This window comes from Porites lutea, chromosome 3, assembly GCF_958299795.1.
Source record: "Porites lutea chromosome 3, jaPorLute2.1, whole genome shotgun sequence".
Classification (NCBI taxonomy): Eukaryota; Metazoa; Cnidaria; class Anthozoa; order Scleractinia; family Poritidae; genus Porites; species Porites lutea.
Genome location: NC_133203.1, coordinates 284,815 through 302,500, shown reverse-complemented (window position 1 = coordinate 302,500; position 17,686 = coordinate 284,815). Strand labels below are relative to the sequence as shown.

The window sequence follows — 17,686 nt, the reverse complement described above, 5'->3', positions numbered from 1 at the left end:
TATACACAAAATCAAATAGAATCTCAAAATCACATCTTAAATTTTGTTATAGTCATGATTAATTGGTCACAGAACCTTGTGTAGTCCAGTTGGGTCTGTAATCATATAGTTACTCGTGATTAAAGAAGTTGGACGAACGCTGTTCTGTTTAGGATCACTTGTATCTATGATTACCGACTGAATTGGACTCTTCTCATTTGAGTAACATGCAGATGCCAAGTACCTGCTTTCAATGTTCTGTTACTCGCTAGCATTGAGCGATAATCCACATCAATAACGTTCAATAGTTTGTTTTAATTTTGAAAACTAACTCTCTGGTAGCATGAATCCAGTAATACAACTACAATGGCAAGATATGTAAAAATTTATTCAAATTTAAGTCACGCGGAACACTTCCTTTAATATATTCAGGGTTTCATTCTGGGTTTAGTAGACAAGTCATGTAGTTTCTGCAATATTACAGCAATGTTTTTTTATTTTTTTAATTTTTTTTTACGGCACGCTATGAATGGACACTGGACTTTCTTTGGACAACCGACGAACACAAGCCAATAAAGCCATGCACGTGAATCCTATTTACCTTACTGTTTAGGGTATACGATATTTAAAAAATGAAAGCTATTAAAATTGTGTTTCGGTTGTTTTGCTTCACATCGTGGTCTTCCCTTTGTTTCAACGTGAAGAGTGATGCAAAAATAATAACAATAATACTAATGCACTACGTTTACTATTATTCACAACTACTACTACCAATAATAACAATAATAATAGTTATACTACTACATGAGGAATTTCTGCAATTTGATTGGCTTAGAGCAGTGGTATTTCAGCTTAATTTGAAATACCTACATGGGAATTAAAATTACAAACCTTTTGTGGGTAGTACTATACTACTGCTACTGCTACTGCTACTGCTACTGCTACTGCTACTGCTACTGCTACTGCTACTGCTACTGCTACTGCTACTGCTAGTGCTACTGCTACTGCTACTGCTACTACTACTACTACTACTACTACTACTACTACTACTACTACTACTACTACTACTACTACTACTACTACTACTACTAATAATAATAATAATAATAATAGTAACAATAATAATAATAGTAATAGTAATAATAGACAAAATTTAGGTTGATTCGTCAGTCTGTGATACGATCCTTCGGCCCAGTACCAGCTGTACAGTCACATAGCTTTCAAGTCGTTAACATTAGCGTAAAGGCTGTGGTCATATTGTTTCAGGTTGACATAAGTCTGAAAAAATGAAAACAGTAAAAGAAATGCAAAAACGTAAAAGGCACGAGATGGTGGGATTTTTTTTCAGTCACATTCGAGCTCAAAAACAATTCATTTCACCTACGACTCAAACGTAGCTTACAGGCAACTTTTATGATTACTGAAGGATGACAGACAAGTTATCCCCATCTTGGAATCTCTCCCTTCAGATTATCAACCCAAGACTAAGGACGGCGACACACAAGAAGTGGTCACTATGATATCAAACGTTTTGTTACATACCTAGTAGTTTTTAAAAATTCTACCGATTCAGATCAACTGAAAAGAAAAACTGAGAGGTCTACATTTTTTCCGTGGTAATCCTGCTTGAGAGAGATCGAGATCAAAATATTTAATTACATAATGTAAACAATGTAAACACCTTCTCATCAGTTATTTTAGGACCCTATATATGCCTTGTAAAGTCTGATACTCAACCAAATGAGCTAACCAGGTCGACGGGCGGTTTGTAGTGGCTTGGTCAGTAAGGCATGTGGTGTAATGGATAAATGTTTTAAAGTAAACTGCTTCTGAGGAAACCAAGAGGAATGTTTGTTTGTTTTTTCGCCCCGGGGCGAACTCTATAAGTACTCTATAAGTGCAGTGACCAATTTAATATTTAATCAGTCTCTCATACTGGGATACCAGGGCGGGAGGGAGGTGCTACACACTCCTCTCAGCTTCAGCCCTTGAATAATCATTAGCTTCTTCCCTAAATGAACCTTCCGTATCCATGATTGTTTCTCTTACTCTTCTTACCTTATGATTTCCCTCCATCTCCTTCATTGTGTTCCTCAGTCTTTCAAACGTAGGACGATCCACTGGGTTTTCCCTCCAACAGTCAAGCATAATCTGATAGCTAATCGAGAAAAACATATTATTCATCACTACATCACTAGCCGAACTAGGGGAGGGGCCTGGACCCCGCTTATTTTTAGTCGAATTTAACCCCCTCTAGAGGACCGATAAATAGTTTTGACGAGGCCGGTCCCCCTCTAATTTTAGTCTCTGGATGAGCGGGGCCCCCACTAATTCCTGAGGATCTGAATACGCAGGAACAGTTACGGAAACCTAACAGTCTTAGCATGACTACTGATTTTTAGAACTGAATCCGTACTCATCATTTTTTTAATTTCTTAGAACTTTCTTTTCCCTACTCGTATTACAACTCACAGATTAATCTCAACGTGTCTTGGTTTTGGCATTCTGTATCCTTCCTGAAGTTTCTGGGTTATTTTACGGGCATTTATATCCGGATATGGAGATCCACCTGGAAGACATGAAGCTATACTAGCAAGAAGAGTACATAACGGAAAGAAATGTTTTCCTGTACTAGCGAAAACATATAAGGGAAGTTTACGCGATTTGAACAAAATTAATATTAATTCGAATTGGTAAACCTTTGCTCTGAGTTTTAGAATGTTTTGTTCCTTATAAGAGCAGTACACAATATTATTTTAAAAAATGATAAAAACTGATCAAGCATTGTTTGTTTGTTTGCTCAATCATTCCGATATGATTATTGAAATTAAGGTACATGGAGTTTTGCTTTTGTTGCGTTTTGTATCTGTTCTATCTATTACGAACCATGAAAAACAAGGAAAAATAGAGTACACAACAAAATATCAGAATGAACAATTTTCCCAACTCACCAACAGTAACAATCTCGTAAAGTACGACGCCGTAACTCCAGCTAGAACAAAACAATCAGCTTCAGCAGAAATAACTAACTAAAATGATGAAGAGAAGCCGCGTGCACCGGCTTTCTAAAAGCTCCAGTCACCTTTGAACTTGTAGAGTACCACCTGCACAAGCAGCACAACAGAAATCTTTTTCATTTTGTTGAGATAATTATCGTTGAAGTTTAATTATTGAACGTAACATTCTTTCCTTTTTAGGCATAAAAGAGACGGACGAAAGCCTTGTGACTCATCGGAAAAGACAACATTCTACATGCTTAACGTGAAAAAAATGTTAACTTTAATACAAAAAATACTTACATATCACTCTTTGTAGTATATGTTCCATACATCAACGATTCATAAGCAGTCCATTTCACTGGCAGACGCCCCTTCGAAAACAATCAAATTAGAATCAATTAGAATTTTTTTTAAATGTAATTTTCGCCCTTATGCCGATGTTTTGATTGTTTTTACCTTCTCAGCAACTTTTTAAACGCCGATATTCGAGGTTTTAAAGTAGCAATTTGAACCCCTGACTACAGATCCCACGCAATTTTGTGATAAAACCTGACATGATTTAAAATTAAACGGTGCGCTTAGTTGAACTCACGCGACTCGTTTTGCTGTAGATGTCTTCTTGATGCACATCCCTTGCCATTCCAAAATCTGTCACCTTACATTTCTCTCCTTCACCTACCAGAACATTTCTTGCGGCCAAGTCACGATGGATAATCTACGTTACAAAAAATTTTTATAAGGGCTTTTTCAAAAATCGGATCACGATAAAAATAATATTCTTTTTAACGCTGTGCTTAGGGCCTCCTCACATGAGCCCGGTTTCCAAGATCTGGCTTATTTACCTCTAACTTCAATGTGTTCATATGAGAGGGTGGACTGGCTTGGTTTCCCAGATCTCGCGAGCGGTTTTTCCAACCAGGATTTTGGAAACCGGGGTTAAATTTCACTTTTAAACCCAAGGCGAAATTGGTCCTGGCAACCGGGCTCATCTGAAGAGGCCAGATATCATGACAGTTAGTTGAAGACAATCGATTGATATAGAAAAAAGGAATCCTATCAACCACACCCTGAATTTAAAATTTGTAGTTGCTAGAGACGATAAGGGAAACCATTTTGTACTAATTTGAGGGAAAAAGATGCGATGGTACTTTCTTTGTTCTATTTTGAGTAACCGTGAAGAAAGGTCATTGCTAGAGAAAGTTATTAGCAAGACAAAGATCCTCCTGATTGCGCTGCACCTGATGTAAGTTCCCCATGGTACCTAATGCGAGATGTCGTGAGATTGCACCTCCTTGTTCGCCTTCGAAACTCTCTGTTTCTTTCATACTCGCCGAATAGAGCAGTCTCTTTTATGGGTATGGCAAGGACTGCTCCTATTACACCTCTCACACAATATACTGCATATGACGAGGAACGCAAGTGGAGCACCTCGCTCAGCTTGTTCAGAAAAGAATGGTTCCAATGGCCACATGAGCTGCTGCTCACAAACTCACACAACGAGTTCGGACCCTTACAGGGTAGGTATCTCTGGACAACATCGTTTATGTAACTTTTTCAGTAGATTTATTTGGAATTTATATATTCATTACGTGATATTTATTATTTAAGCATATGTTTTGTTTGCAATTGGGCAAGGTTTGTAAGACTAACACTTAAGCTTCTAGGCCTTGAGTGTTCAATCTTATGTTTCATAAAGGTTTATCTTGTAGATAAATGTTAATAATATCTTTCAGTTCCAATATCAGTTCTCAATTCCAAATCATTACTTCTAGTTTAAATCACATTTAAAGCAAACCTTTTTTGAGGATAAGTAGCACATTCCATCTGCGACCTGCCAAGCGAATTTCATTAACTGTTCTGCTGTAAGATTGGTCTGCGGCTTCATATCCGGGTCCTTAAAGTACGTGTCGTTCAGTCCTCGACTCTTCCTCAAGAAGCCCAGTAGGTCACCGTACGGGACATACTCAATTAAAACCAACAACGGCTCTATGGTAACCAATATAATAAGAAAATCTTCAAACGTGAGTTCCCACTGCATATCATTAGAAAATTCTCCGATTTACACTCCGAGCAAATATTAATGATTTTGTTCGCACGAAGGGACATAGAATGAAGTAGTACCCTTCAATGACGATTAATTGAACTGCGACAAAACAAAATCTAACTGGAGGTATGATCATCGCAGTTTTGATAAAATTTAGGAAACAGAAACGAAGGCCGAAAACAAAAAAGCCCTGAAACCCCGCTTTACAGACACTTCACTATTACGGACAGTTTTCTTTGTCCCTGGGGAAAGAAAGCTCTCAGCTAATACGGACACTTTCTATGGTCCCCTCAGTGTCCTTATAAATTTAAACTGGGTTTGATCGCAATATTATTTCATTTTCTTTGAAACCTTGCAATATTTCTTTCAAACATACTTTAAAAATGTAGCAAGTCATATGTTCATTTGGAAATCAATTTGCTGACATTTCTATTAGTTTATAAGAAAGCTATTTAAGTTATCTACTTAAACTTTTGGAATTAGTTCTCTTTGTTTGACTTTGTTCAACTCAGTGATATATCCATTCTAATATTTTCTGCCTATTAAATTGTTCCAGGTGGCATACATCACGGAGAACATATTTGTATTCCAAACCAATGGAACGGCGGCCACGTTGGTGTACCATCCTAGTTCTGTGGGAATACTTGAATACTTTTGGTATGCAAACGTTTGCTTTTATTCCGATTAACGTGCACCGATAACTTCTAGCCATATTAGTGAAAACGCTCTATTATTCGAATCAATGGCAGTATAGTCATCACGAGGAAAACTTGTATGCCACAAATTTCAAGAAACTGAAACGTTACTCCCTTCACACATCCCTTACCGGTTTCTGTGACGCAGCCCAACAGCCTGATCACGTGGGGATGAGGTTTTAGTTTTTTCATCAAGTCAAGTTCTGACAGGAGGTCCTTTTTATCTGAAGCTGGAGCATTTGCTAAAAAGAATAGTAATGGTAGAAGTAGTGGTAAAAAATTCTCAATTTTTTACCATTACTTTTATTATTGCGGTAATCGTTTTAATGCAGTGAGCTTTTTGCGGTGTTCTCTGTCCGCTTGGTCTTTTTTGCTTTGTTTGTATCGAAACCATTGAACTGAACGAGATGTCCTTTTAAGCATAGTGTATTGACCTACCTTTGGACTTAACCTTAGCCAAATCCCCTTTTTTAGTCATAGTACACTGAATTACACCACACCTTTAAGCATTTTTACTGCTACTGTCAAGTTATCCTGGCTTCCACGCAAGTTGTTTACTGTCGCTTTGGCAACTTGTGAAAAAGCTCCTTTGCCAATGACTGTAATTATGTTGACCTGTCTGCGACTGATCTCCCAGCTTCTCGTTGATGGATGCAGTGGCATGTAATCTGCACTTGCTGTGGATGCAAAGGTAGCGGCTTCAAACGTTCGCTCCACATCGAAGGATTGTGTATCAGCCTCTACTTTAACAGCAATGGGATTCTATTGTCGAACATAGTAAGGCAAGATTCAGCAGTAAAACAACAACGCTAAACTGTAAACTGCCTTTTTTAAAGAGGCCAGTAAGTAACCATACAATTAAAGAAACAAATGATTGAATGAAATGAAATGAATTAATACGCTGTGGAACTCTTTGTTCTAAATATGATAATATAATGGCAAATGTCGTATGCTTGGGCCTATTTCATGACCTAACTTTAGGCGTAGGCGCGTCTGGGGTTAAAATATAGAGCGTGACAAGGCAAAACGACAGCGGTTTTTCAATCCCCCCTCCACCCAACCCACCCTGGGAACTGGCCAATGGTTCATTTCATCGCGCCTAAAGTTCCATACCTAGTGGATAAATACTCTTAGGAATAACTTATTAACTTGCCATTGCTATAAAATCTCCGCATCTTGGACAATTTCTGTTGGCAAGAAAGTAAATAGTACTTAAAACGTTTAGTCTAAAATTTGTGCCAGCGAGACGCTATCAAGCTTTCTCGATCTGCAATATTATAAACAATCTTTGCTGAGATTGAAGTTGAACACCCCAGGCCTATACTGGTGGTACGTGTGACGAAGGGAATGGTAGATGTTGGTAGATGATAGGTGTTAAGACTCAAGTTTTCTTTTGCATCCTAACATTTCTGGAAACATAATTAGAACCTTACATCCCACGGTAAGGTAAACAGCGGTAAGTAACCTGGTTTACTGCAAATTGTAGCGTCAGTGACTGTGGTAATGATTCTTCGTAGACAAGTTTTTGCTGAAAAAGCGCATACATTATCATTCTATATTTACGTAGAGGCGATAAATCCGAGAAACTATAAGGAAAATAATAAGGGACGTTACTTACTTTTTCCCCCGTAACTTTTCTGAAACAAAAATATTTTCAGTATTGTTAAGTTTTTAAACACTTTAACAGCTAATTATTGATATATCTCTGGGGCTCAATACAAAATACAGGGCGCTGATATCTTTAGTCACCACATTAACGTCTACTACATCCAGCTTGTCGTTTTCTTTGTAATAACCATGGTGATAAGGTAACATACGAAATTACGAACGAAATCTCTCTGCAGCAGGATCTGGTCTATTATAGTTTAACGAAAATTGGAAAAAGCCTCTAAAATCCAGTATTAAATCGAGACGATGTTCTAAGAATTAAAAAAATCTTAACGACTCGCAAAACAATCTGGGCTTATACCAACTGGGACTTTAGACCGGTATCATCCCCTGTCAGGATGTTGAGTCACCATGGAGAATTCGATAGAGAATTAGAAGAAAGACCAATGCTTTTAGCATAAAAACCCATGCACTTACCTGAACGGGTGCGCATTCGGCAGACGACGAATATCAGAATAAGATTACTTATTAACAAAAGACAGATGATGGTGATATAAACAGCATGAAGAATTTCCTTTTGATTACCACACGAGGAACCTAAAACAAAATGTTTGCTTTTAGTTGTAAGCAATAGCGCAGCGACAGATACAGATGCACTATCATAAAGCCACAAGTAGAAAGGGAAGATACAGAAGATAGTGTCCAATTGCCTGTGAACATTCTGGATTGTAATATATTGCAAACGAAGCAAATGAATTATGGCACTAATGCATGTCAGAACAAGTGAAGTTCAATCATGGTTTTCTTTCCGCTTTCATGAGTAACAGCAACTAACCTGCTGTTTGGCTTCCTGTTGGTTTGAAGAAACCTCAAAGAAATATTTAACAACACTGTCACGCTAACGAGTTACATGGGAATGATTCACATGTAACCATTTCCTTATAAGTTACTTTTTTAATGATTATTGTCGTATTAATCGTATCTTGGTACTAACTGACTGGCCTTTAAAGCATGAACGATTCACATTTCGTGAATGGTTTTATGGATGAGGGTAGCATTGCTGCAAAGTCAGAGAAACTCCTAAAGTGAACACTTTAAGGAGTTCCCTAGTGAACACTTTAAAGGGGTCCTAAAGAGAACACTTTAAAGGGGTCTTAAAGTGAACGCTTTAAGGATTAAGTTATATAAGCTGAAGTGTATGACCACTCACTGATCGATAGCTACTGACCAGCTACTTATCAAATGTTTCTTTCCAAACTAAGTAAAACAGAACATAGGTGAGCGTAAGTTACCTTCACAGGTAAGACCATCACCGTCGTAACCATCATTACATTGGCATTCAAACGATCCATCTTTGTTAATGCAGGTGGCATGCTGTGCGCAGTTATCTTGGTGAGTTCTACACTCGTCAAAATCATCAACTACACATAAAGACAGATTAAATAACGGTTAGCCATTTGCTCTGGAAAGAAATATTCTTGAAGTTCAAGACGATACGAAACAAAATTGTGCAATGGACATAGTACAATTTCCAGGCATACACCAACGTGCAATGACATTGTCATATAAAATGGAAAATATTAGAAAAACACAGAGAGATTAAGAAGCTTGGCTTAACCAATTCATGGCTTTAGCAGTGCAAGGAATTTCGAAAAGCAATACTGGCGTCTCCAGATTCACCTATTAACCATCGTTATTATTCATTCAAAATATTTCCCCGATTCTGATTGGCTAAAAGCACAGGCATAATTCACCATAACCAGTTACTGATGACCAAATTTGGAAAAATCTTGTGTTTAACGAGGAAAAGACGTCAAAAATGCAGCGTTCTTGCAGGTTAATGCACGGTTAACCTAGAAGACCTGGGGACAAGGTTGAGTTGTTTTGGTTGTGCAAGTCATTTTTAGAAACAGTTAATATTTGAGCACTTTTTTTAGGCTTTTGAATTTTCTTTTTTTTTCATTGTTCTTTTTTGATAAAATTGTTATTGCAATTAAGTATATTTTCAAACAAAAAACGGCTTAGTTACCGATAGCATGAAACGAACCTACCTGAAATCTTTGTAGCAGAGACTTCAAAAGGACCAAGGAATGAATTGTTTACAACACTTGCAAGCGCGTCCTGTAAATCCTGTAACGTGCCAGTGAAGTCACGACTCGTGTAGATCAAGAAATCTACAACAACACTTCCGTTACTGTAAACAAAAAAGTCAGATCAGTCACAAAAAAGTGATACGGTTTTCATATAGCAAGGTCTTCAAATACTCCGAAAGAGACGGTCAAAAGAAATTCAAATTTCCTACGCAGAGACAACACCTTTTCGTTAAGTAAAGTCCTCCGCTAATATGTTCTAAAGGAGGTCAACCAGTTTCCTGTTGATTCATTAAAACCTACAACTTCTCTTTAACGTTAGCTGGATCAGACAAGCTCTTTCAAGTACTCGTCGTTATAAAAAAAAAACGGTTGGTAATCTCCACGTGTAAAAGCATAAACTACGTTACCTAAAATCCTGGACACGACATCCATAGTAGTATTGCCTGACTGAAGATTCTTTGAATTTTCCATTCACCTAAAATTACATAGGGATCAACGAACATGCACACAAACACATTATACAATAAGGAGACTGAAACACCCTCGAAACTTTAACTGACATTTGACCGTGTTATGCATTTACATCGCTAACTGAATTTCTTTCGTTTTCATTTATTATAAGTGGCTGGATTCAACCGTTTCTTAAAATGGACAATAATTGCAATTTTTAGTTGTAATCTATCAACCTGTTATGTAACTTTCAGCTGAGGTTATTTTGCGGCGCATCCTGGCTTTCTATCGACTGAGTTTTGCAATATAATCCTCTGGATACGGCATCCATCGTATAAATATTTTTCATTAATTTTGAGCCTACTTTATGAAACTAAATAACTAATAAAGTTAAAGTTACTACGAACTGGCAAAGGAATGGAACTTTGCCCCTCAGAATTAACTGCAAGGTCTTAAACGTTTAATCAATAACGTGGAGAGGATCGCAAAAAAATCGCTATTTCCAGGCGATTAGAAGTTCTTCTTTAGGTGTTATGGAGAAAAGGCAACAAAAGAAACGTTACTTTGGAACTTATCTGCAGCTTACCGTTTCTTCGAACATTTCCTTTAAATCATAGAAATCTCCAGCTGATTTTATCTTGTAACTTGATTTATATACCAAGTTTTCAATGGTTATTTTACCTGCAAAAGTCTTGCTGGCTGAAGAGAAAGGCAAAACATCCAATTAAGAGTTGTCCGAGCATTGTGGCCTATCCTATTTAAAGCAAATAAACGGGCTTTCAGGATTACAAAGAAAGCACTCAAATGTACACTTCCGTTACTACTCAGTTAAAGATATTAATCCCTGCAGAGGCAACTCCAAAGCCATTTAACAATCTCTTCCGCCCTTCACTGAATGGCGTAAGAGCGCGATCCTGATTTTCATTCACAACATGGAAACTGATCTCTGCAATTTTTTGAAAACGAATACAGCGTATGCAGATAACGTCAATAATAATAATAGAGCGCATGGAAACAACGTATCTTCTATCTGGTGTTTCACACCTAGCGACTCTGTAAGTGCAAAGATATCGAGTTTAGAATCTCGCGGTATGGAGACTTAACTATAAAACTGCTGTAACAATACTGAGAACTTAAATTAATGAAAAGCGGTTGCATTTTTTAAACAGTCATAAAATGTTTTTTCCACTGATACGTTCCCCAGATTTAAAAGATTCAGAATAAAGCAAAAAGCACTTTTTGCAATCTATCTTTTAGGAATCCTCCACCTATCTTTTGTGTTTTTGCAAAAAAACCTCACGTTTACACTCTCCTTTGTTATTGACTTTATAGTAACCAATGGCATTGCATTCACAATCGTATCCACCATGGTAGTTCTGGCACAAGCTGTCATCACCGCATTGTTTCGTAGCACATTCATCTACATCTGCGTATTTAGAAGGCAAATTAGATATGGGTTAACTAAGTTCATAACTTTTAATCTCTCTGGTTGTAGTCCAACCTTTTTCCATCAAAAATTATGTGCTTAAGCAACCACGAGGAAGCCGACAACGAAAACATCAAAAAAGCAAAAGAAAAACATTGCACGTGCAACTCACTTTTTGGTTCATTGGTTTGGCGTCACTGAACGACCGCCAAGTGAAATATTTTAACGTGAAGTTTCACGCTGGAGGTAAACACAGAATTTAGCGTGTTGGAGTGAAACTTTGAAAAAACGCGTATTGATCATCAAATCTAAGTCACAGATGTCATGACGTTTGGAGAGTACATCTGCTAGCCTTAGTCCTCTGCGGCACGTGAGATTGGAATATGTTGTAATTTTCTAGTTCAGATAAAAACACAAAAGGGTGTGTTACCTGAGCAATTTGGGTCATTTCCCGACCTGACTGTTCCTCTTTTGCACGGGAAAAGTGTTGGTGGTGTACGTGGGGTAAATGATTGTCGTATAGTAAATTCGACTAAAGAAAGCGGTCTTTCACTACCGAGGTCCTGAAGGGATACTCCCTTGTAGTAGGATAAATCATCTAGTGTGTAGTTCTTCAACTTGGCCTGCTGTTCAGTAGTCCAGTTGAAAATGAATGAAGCATTCTGTGCAGATATGTTGAGTATTGCATCGATGACATTGAATATACTTTCATTGTACAGAGCTGACAAATTCAAGCCTTTAGCCGCAACAAGGTCTAACAACGGAGAATTGTTCAAAGCAGTTTTGGCGACGATCAAGGGTTGGATAGACTGAGTAAAAACAGCTTGGTATTGGTGTAATGTCATATTTTCTACAATCTCAGTTGAGGTTCGCAAAAAACTTGACAATCGATCGCGATCCATACCAAGAGCTACAGTGGCCCTTAAGTAGGCATCCCTCACTATGTGCTGTACCATTACAGACCAATGAGACGGAACAGTTAGGTTAAACTCATAAGGGGAGACATTAAGCTGATTCGGAAGCATCTGAGGGTCGAAGTCGATGAGCTGATTAAGTTGTCTGAGGGAATTCCATAAAATGTCCACTATGTCACAGTTATCACATATTCGGGAGGAGTTGACGCTGAAGAGTTCGCCCGCTTCACTAACGATCTTTGCCCGATATTCATTTAACAACTGCGAGTATGAGTTTTTGGAGAGACTTAACAGCTGCATCGTTATTTCTCTGAATGACTCCTGACTTTTCATTACTGCTATGGTTTTCGACACCAGCTGACCGACATCATTTAAATTTATCGCACCTAAAATGGGCCAATCTGGTAAAGACGCATTTACCGCCCATGCAATCTTCGGCCACGGAAGCTTGAATAGATCTTCAAACATCGTTAGCAAGCTGACATTGTCTGCCACTTCAAAGCTGAATTTGGCTGCCAAATCGTTCACAGTCAAAGTCGATGCAGCAACAACTAGTGCTATCTTTCTACATGACATCTCGTTGTCGAGCCCAAGTAATGACTCTATAAAATCTTGGGGCCGCTTACTTAGGAAATTGCCTTCAGACAGGTTACAAAATCCTCGAGTTTCCAAAATTGTGTAGTTGCCTAAAACGTCAATTCCGATAGAACTGTAGTTGTACAGTAGTAGAACTTCTGATGTAGTGATGTTGATCCTTTCTTCGATAAATTCTAAGAAAGTAACCTCGTCTAATGAGCCACTCGTTATCCCAATAGCCGTTATAATCTGCAGTAGTGTTTCCATCTCAATAGCTTCCTTACCTCTGAGTAGCCTGGAAAACATACTGTCCCATTTTGATTCAAGTTGCGCAAGCGATAAGTTCTGAAGGTTCTCAGGTATCTCGTGCAAGAGTTGAGCGAAATTTTTTATCGTTACGCCCAGCTGATGCTGACCACTTCGAATGATCTCGTTCTTTACAAATGGTATCATCTCGCGCCACTCAGTAGGAGAAAGCTTTTCAAGTTCCCCAGGATTCAAATCTAATGACCCTTCGATCCTGCTAACGGACACATTGAATTTGTCAACTAAGTACTGTATCGTTAACGCAAACACTTCAATAGGAAACAGCAGATCATACTGCGCTTTAGATTTCCTCCAAAAATGCATCAGCTCTGCTTCATTCGTATTAAACAGATCATAAAGAAAATTCAGAGTACCGTTCCGGTGTTCAGCTATCTTGGTCCGGATATCTACATTGCCCGCGTCCTTTAGCTCTACTGATTTATTGAGTATTTGCAGAAAGGCCGTCGATAGGTATGGATCTAACTGTAAACTAGAAGTGACTTCCTTGTACGAGTCTTCGTTTAGAACGTACAGTGCCGTCCAGTCTTCCATCTTTAATTCAAAGGCCCAAACGTTTCGTCGCCATGGAAGACCTGTCACCTTCTCAACAAGAGTCACAAAAGAAACGCTAGATATCGTGAAAAGGCTGAATTCAGACTTCAACTGAGACATGTTTTTGGTTCGGGCTGAGACATAAAAATTCGTACTTGTACACACGGGTGCGGCTTCCCTAGTCCCAACGAGTTCAGCGGTAATGTTTAACGGTGTTTTGTGCTTGACAGTGACGTGTTGAGGGTACAATAAAGTGGCAAATCATTGATACGCAAGGATTGAAGGATAAAAAGTTGATGTAAATTATATCCATATAACAGTTTGAGTTCATTAGAACTAAATCCACTTGTTGACAACACCAGAGAGAGAACAAATGAATTAAGATAGGCATCGTCAGAGACAGCATTCTGAGACAAATACATGATTATAGGCGCGGTTTCAAACTTTGTCTTGTGGCGTTTAGCGTCTAAGATTTGATTTTCTATCAGCTCCTTTAACTTTGCAATCGACAGTTCCACAGATTGGACACCCAAAAATGTCAATAAGTTTTCCGTTGATATCTGAAGATCGCTAGCCTCGGATTGCACAACGGAATCAACAATGGTAGCAATTACACTTCTCCATTCTTGTCTTGGTAGGTTATAGAGTGTTTCTTCAGACAATTGCAAAGAGAAAACGATATCATTTAAATTCAATCTAAAGTTTGCGATGGTTGCGTTCAGAAATCGTCTGAAAAGCGATGGAGATGGGGCACCTTGAAGGAACACTTCACTTAAAGCAGTCAGGTTTGCTACGTCACTTAACGAGAGGTTGAATTTTTCTCTAAGAAGAGTTTTAATGAATAAACGATGGGTTTCAGTCTTGTTATTGAGAGACCCATCTGCTCGCAGCTTCAAAAGAAGAACCACTGCCTCACTAACAGAGTCGTTGAGCAACGTTTCCAGGGGAACTTCACCGATTTCTGACAGCTCCGGCAACGTTACGGAATCCAGAAACTCCCAATCTGGTAGAGATACATTCACAGACTCATAGACTTGACGCCATGTAAGATTCGACACGTCTGTGAGGATTTCCAGCACACTTGCGTTTAGCGTGTTAACACTGCTTTTGAACGACGCAATGGATTTTCCTTTAATGCTGATCAAAACAGGACATGGCGGCGATGTGTACAGAGATCCAACAACCTTCCACGAGACCTGAGGCAAGGTGATGCTCAAAAGAGTTTCTGTTGAAATACCACACAGGCGTAAGATTTGATAGAATGTAGACCTGCCTATTGCCTTGACTTGCTCTCTTGTGAGATTGTACAGAATGCCGAATTCTCTGGTGGAAAGTGATATATTCTCGTGGTGTTCCAGTATCCTTGTCAAAGTCACATCATTGTAGGATTCTCTGGGCAAGATCCTAGAGGAGTCAATGAGAGAAGAAGTACTGTTCTTGTCAAGTATCGCCTACTTGGGGAGGAAAGGAAACACCATTTCTTCGAATTTACTAAGGTTTACGTTAAGAAAACCTTGCACTTCCATGTCCATCAATTCTGCCAAGGCATTTACAGTGGGAAGTTCAAGAAGTTTGGAAAATGCAGAGGAACTCTCACTAACCATCGCATGAACAACGGTCTCCCAGTTGGCCGGGTCGAAAGAACTCGACAGATTTATGGTTGGAATTCCTAGAATAGACGCCACTTTGTCTAGGTCAAAAACGAATTTGTGACTGACAAATGTCAAAAGTTCTTTTTGATAGTCAGCTGGTGTCTTTGTTGCAGCAATTGAAGGATCAGAGTAGTTGCTGTCCAACTCGTTAAAAGGAACACTATAAGACCAATAGTAATCAAGGTTTTCTAAGTCTGCAGCGGTGAATGATGAAGAAGCAGCAAATGAAAAAACTGCAATTTTAATTTCGTTTAGGTTTTCAGAGTATGTGAAATCTAAAGTCCAGCTTTTTTCAGTCTTCACGTGATGTGTAGTAACTTTGTCGTATTTTTCTGGCGGCCCAAAACTACCAGTAAATATGCGCTTAAGCGGCATATAAAGGAAAGGTAATATGAACTGTCCCATGACTGGAATAGGGGTAATTATCAGAAGAAAAAGCCAAACTCCTCTCATCTTCTTTCTTGTAATAACTTCGGGCGAGAGTGGAGACGTCAACAAGATGAATCCCTGAAACTAAAGCAGAAGAACAAAAAAGTAAATCTATTACAATTCCAACAAAATTATATTAGACAATACGGGAAAAGACCTCGATCATGAGAAGAGACAATCAATGCGTCCAAAACACAGCCTGTAACTGCAAAACCCAGGATATACCAGTTAAATAAAAACATGGATTTATTTCAAAACACTGCCGTTTTCGGAAGCTGGATTTTCTATGAGCATAATCTTGAAGGTTACGTTCCGCATCCGTAACTTCAGGTGGAGGATAGTTTAGCTGGTGGTTTCTTTTGTTATCAGCGAATTAAATCACACGTTTTTAGGGCCAAAAATAAACATGATAATAAGTAATTAGGTTTCTGTTACCCCGTGTTTATTACATAAAAGACCGAGCAACAGGAAATCCAATAAAAGGACGTCGTCCTGGCCCCCTTTTTAGAGCAACTTTGTAAATGGTTTTTAAGCAAGAAGCTAACTGTATTAATCTCACAGCAACTTAACTGAGGGCGGTGTACAACAAATGAAACACATTGACAAACGAGAAAGAGATTGTTTCTCTAAGAGAATCAGCTTTGTCAAGACTTAAAAGAGGGAGTCTTTTGCCCGGGGGGGGGGTACTCGCAGAAAAATTGGGTAGGGGTGTGCGGCCCGCTTCCCAAAACCCTTACCCTATTTATGACCAAAATCTGCGATTTTCCCTACCCTATTTATGACCTAACCAAAAGCCGGTGGAGAGGAAGGCAAAGCGCTGATGGAAGGAGGGGGACATGATAAGGAAGTAGCTTCTTCTAAAACAGTGCATTCAAGACTACAGTGCAAAAATTGTTACCCTATTTATGACCAATATGGCGGCAAAATAGCCAAAATCGATACCCAATTTATGACCAAAACGGCTGAAAAACACAGGTTGCCCACCAAAAGGAAAGCACTGTCACAGGTTACAAAGCAAGCTATTTAGAACGGCGACTACGGACTACGACTACGGTTAAACATGCTACTGCGCATGATCAAAACCACGTGACTGTTCATTTTTACCGCGTAGTCCTGCGGCTACGGTGAGTTGTTGAGCTGTTTCGCGTAGTCGGGACAACGGAGAACATTTTGCTCATATTTTGCCGTCTCGGTAACTCAATAATCTCGTCTTTTCGTAAAAAGTTTTCAATTCACCTGCTTTAAGTGGGGGGAAGCGAAATATGTAAGTTGTGTCTAATTTCTGCTCAGATTTACGCTTTTAATCCACCGTTGTGACTACATTTTTATCTAGCTAAGCTCATATTTAAATAAGCTTAGCTGTGTATACGAAGAATTCAGATTGACGGCCGAGGAGAAGAGAAATCATGCAGGTAATTTACTTTCTCTTCGCACTTGAAAAGTTTCAATGTTTGTTCGAACTGATTAGTGTGTCTTTCTACTTGTGTAACCTTTGTTTATGCGAGTTTTTGTATCGCATTTGCTGAATGAAAATGATGTAAACATCTTCGAGACACTCGAAACTCGGCATTTCAATACTTCAAACTACATCAGATCAGTAGTCGGAGAAGTCCATCTTCTAAATCTAATAAATGAGCTATTACTATTTCTGTCTATTTCTTTAATATTTGACATAAGTATTCATGGGCGGAAAAAAAAAACCTGTGTAACCAAAACTTTGTTCACTAATTTCACCCAACGTAATTGCTTCCTTCAAGTATGGAAGAATTTGTTCATTGTTCTAAAGATAAGATCACATGCAAAACTCACTTGCATTTTTGTGAACTGTGATGAAAACAAGAAAATCTTTACGTGTTGTTTCCCTCTCCGCCTCTTCTCTTGTAGTCTACTGTCTGTGGTGCAATCTTAACGTTCTATATTTGCACGACTCAACCCAGTGCTACAAACAAAGGACAACGCTCGT

General features: G+C 38.6%; 1 protein-coding gene and 1 pseudogene across 1 annotated transcript; both read right to left on the bottom strand.

The window, feature by feature from the left end:
* Positions 1-346: 346 nt before the first annotated feature.
* Positions 347-6,627, bottom strand: LOC140930090 (tyrosine kinase receptor Cad96Ca-like). The gene is made up of 9 exons (XM_073379751.1): positions 6,218-6,627; positions 5,849-5,959; positions 4,774-4,964; positions 3,571-3,693; positions 3,279-3,349; positions 2,931-2,971; positions 2,452-2,548; positions 2,038-2,137; positions 347-1,257 (listed from the first exon to the last, which is right to left on the bottom strand). Exons 1-9 carry the CDS (start codon positions 6,378-6,380, stop codon positions 1,189-1,191), a joined length of 966 nt encoding a protein of 321 aa, XP_073235852.1. The 5' UTR covers positions 6,381-6,627; the 3' UTR covers positions 347-1,188.
* Positions 6,628-6,814: 187 nt separating this feature from the next.
* Positions 6,815-15,246, bottom strand: LOC140930024 (uncharacterized; annotated as a pseudogene).
* Positions 15,247-17,686: the final 2,440 nt, after the last annotated feature.

Bases quoted from the DNA above. Each gene is read 5' to 3' on its own strand.
- LOC140930090 (XM_073379751.1), bottom strand. From the start codon at position 6,380: ATGCCACTGCATCCATCAACGAGAAGCTGGGAGATCAGTCGCAGACAG. The intron at 5,960-6,217 runs GTGTGGTGTAAT...TATTCTTTTTAG, and splicing joins AGCAGTAAAAATGCTTAAAG to CAAATGCTCCAGCTTCAGAT. The intron at 2,549-2,930 runs GTGAGTTGGGAA...CATGTCTTCCAG, and splicing joins TTACGAGATTGTTACTGTTG to GTGGATCTCCATATCCGGAT.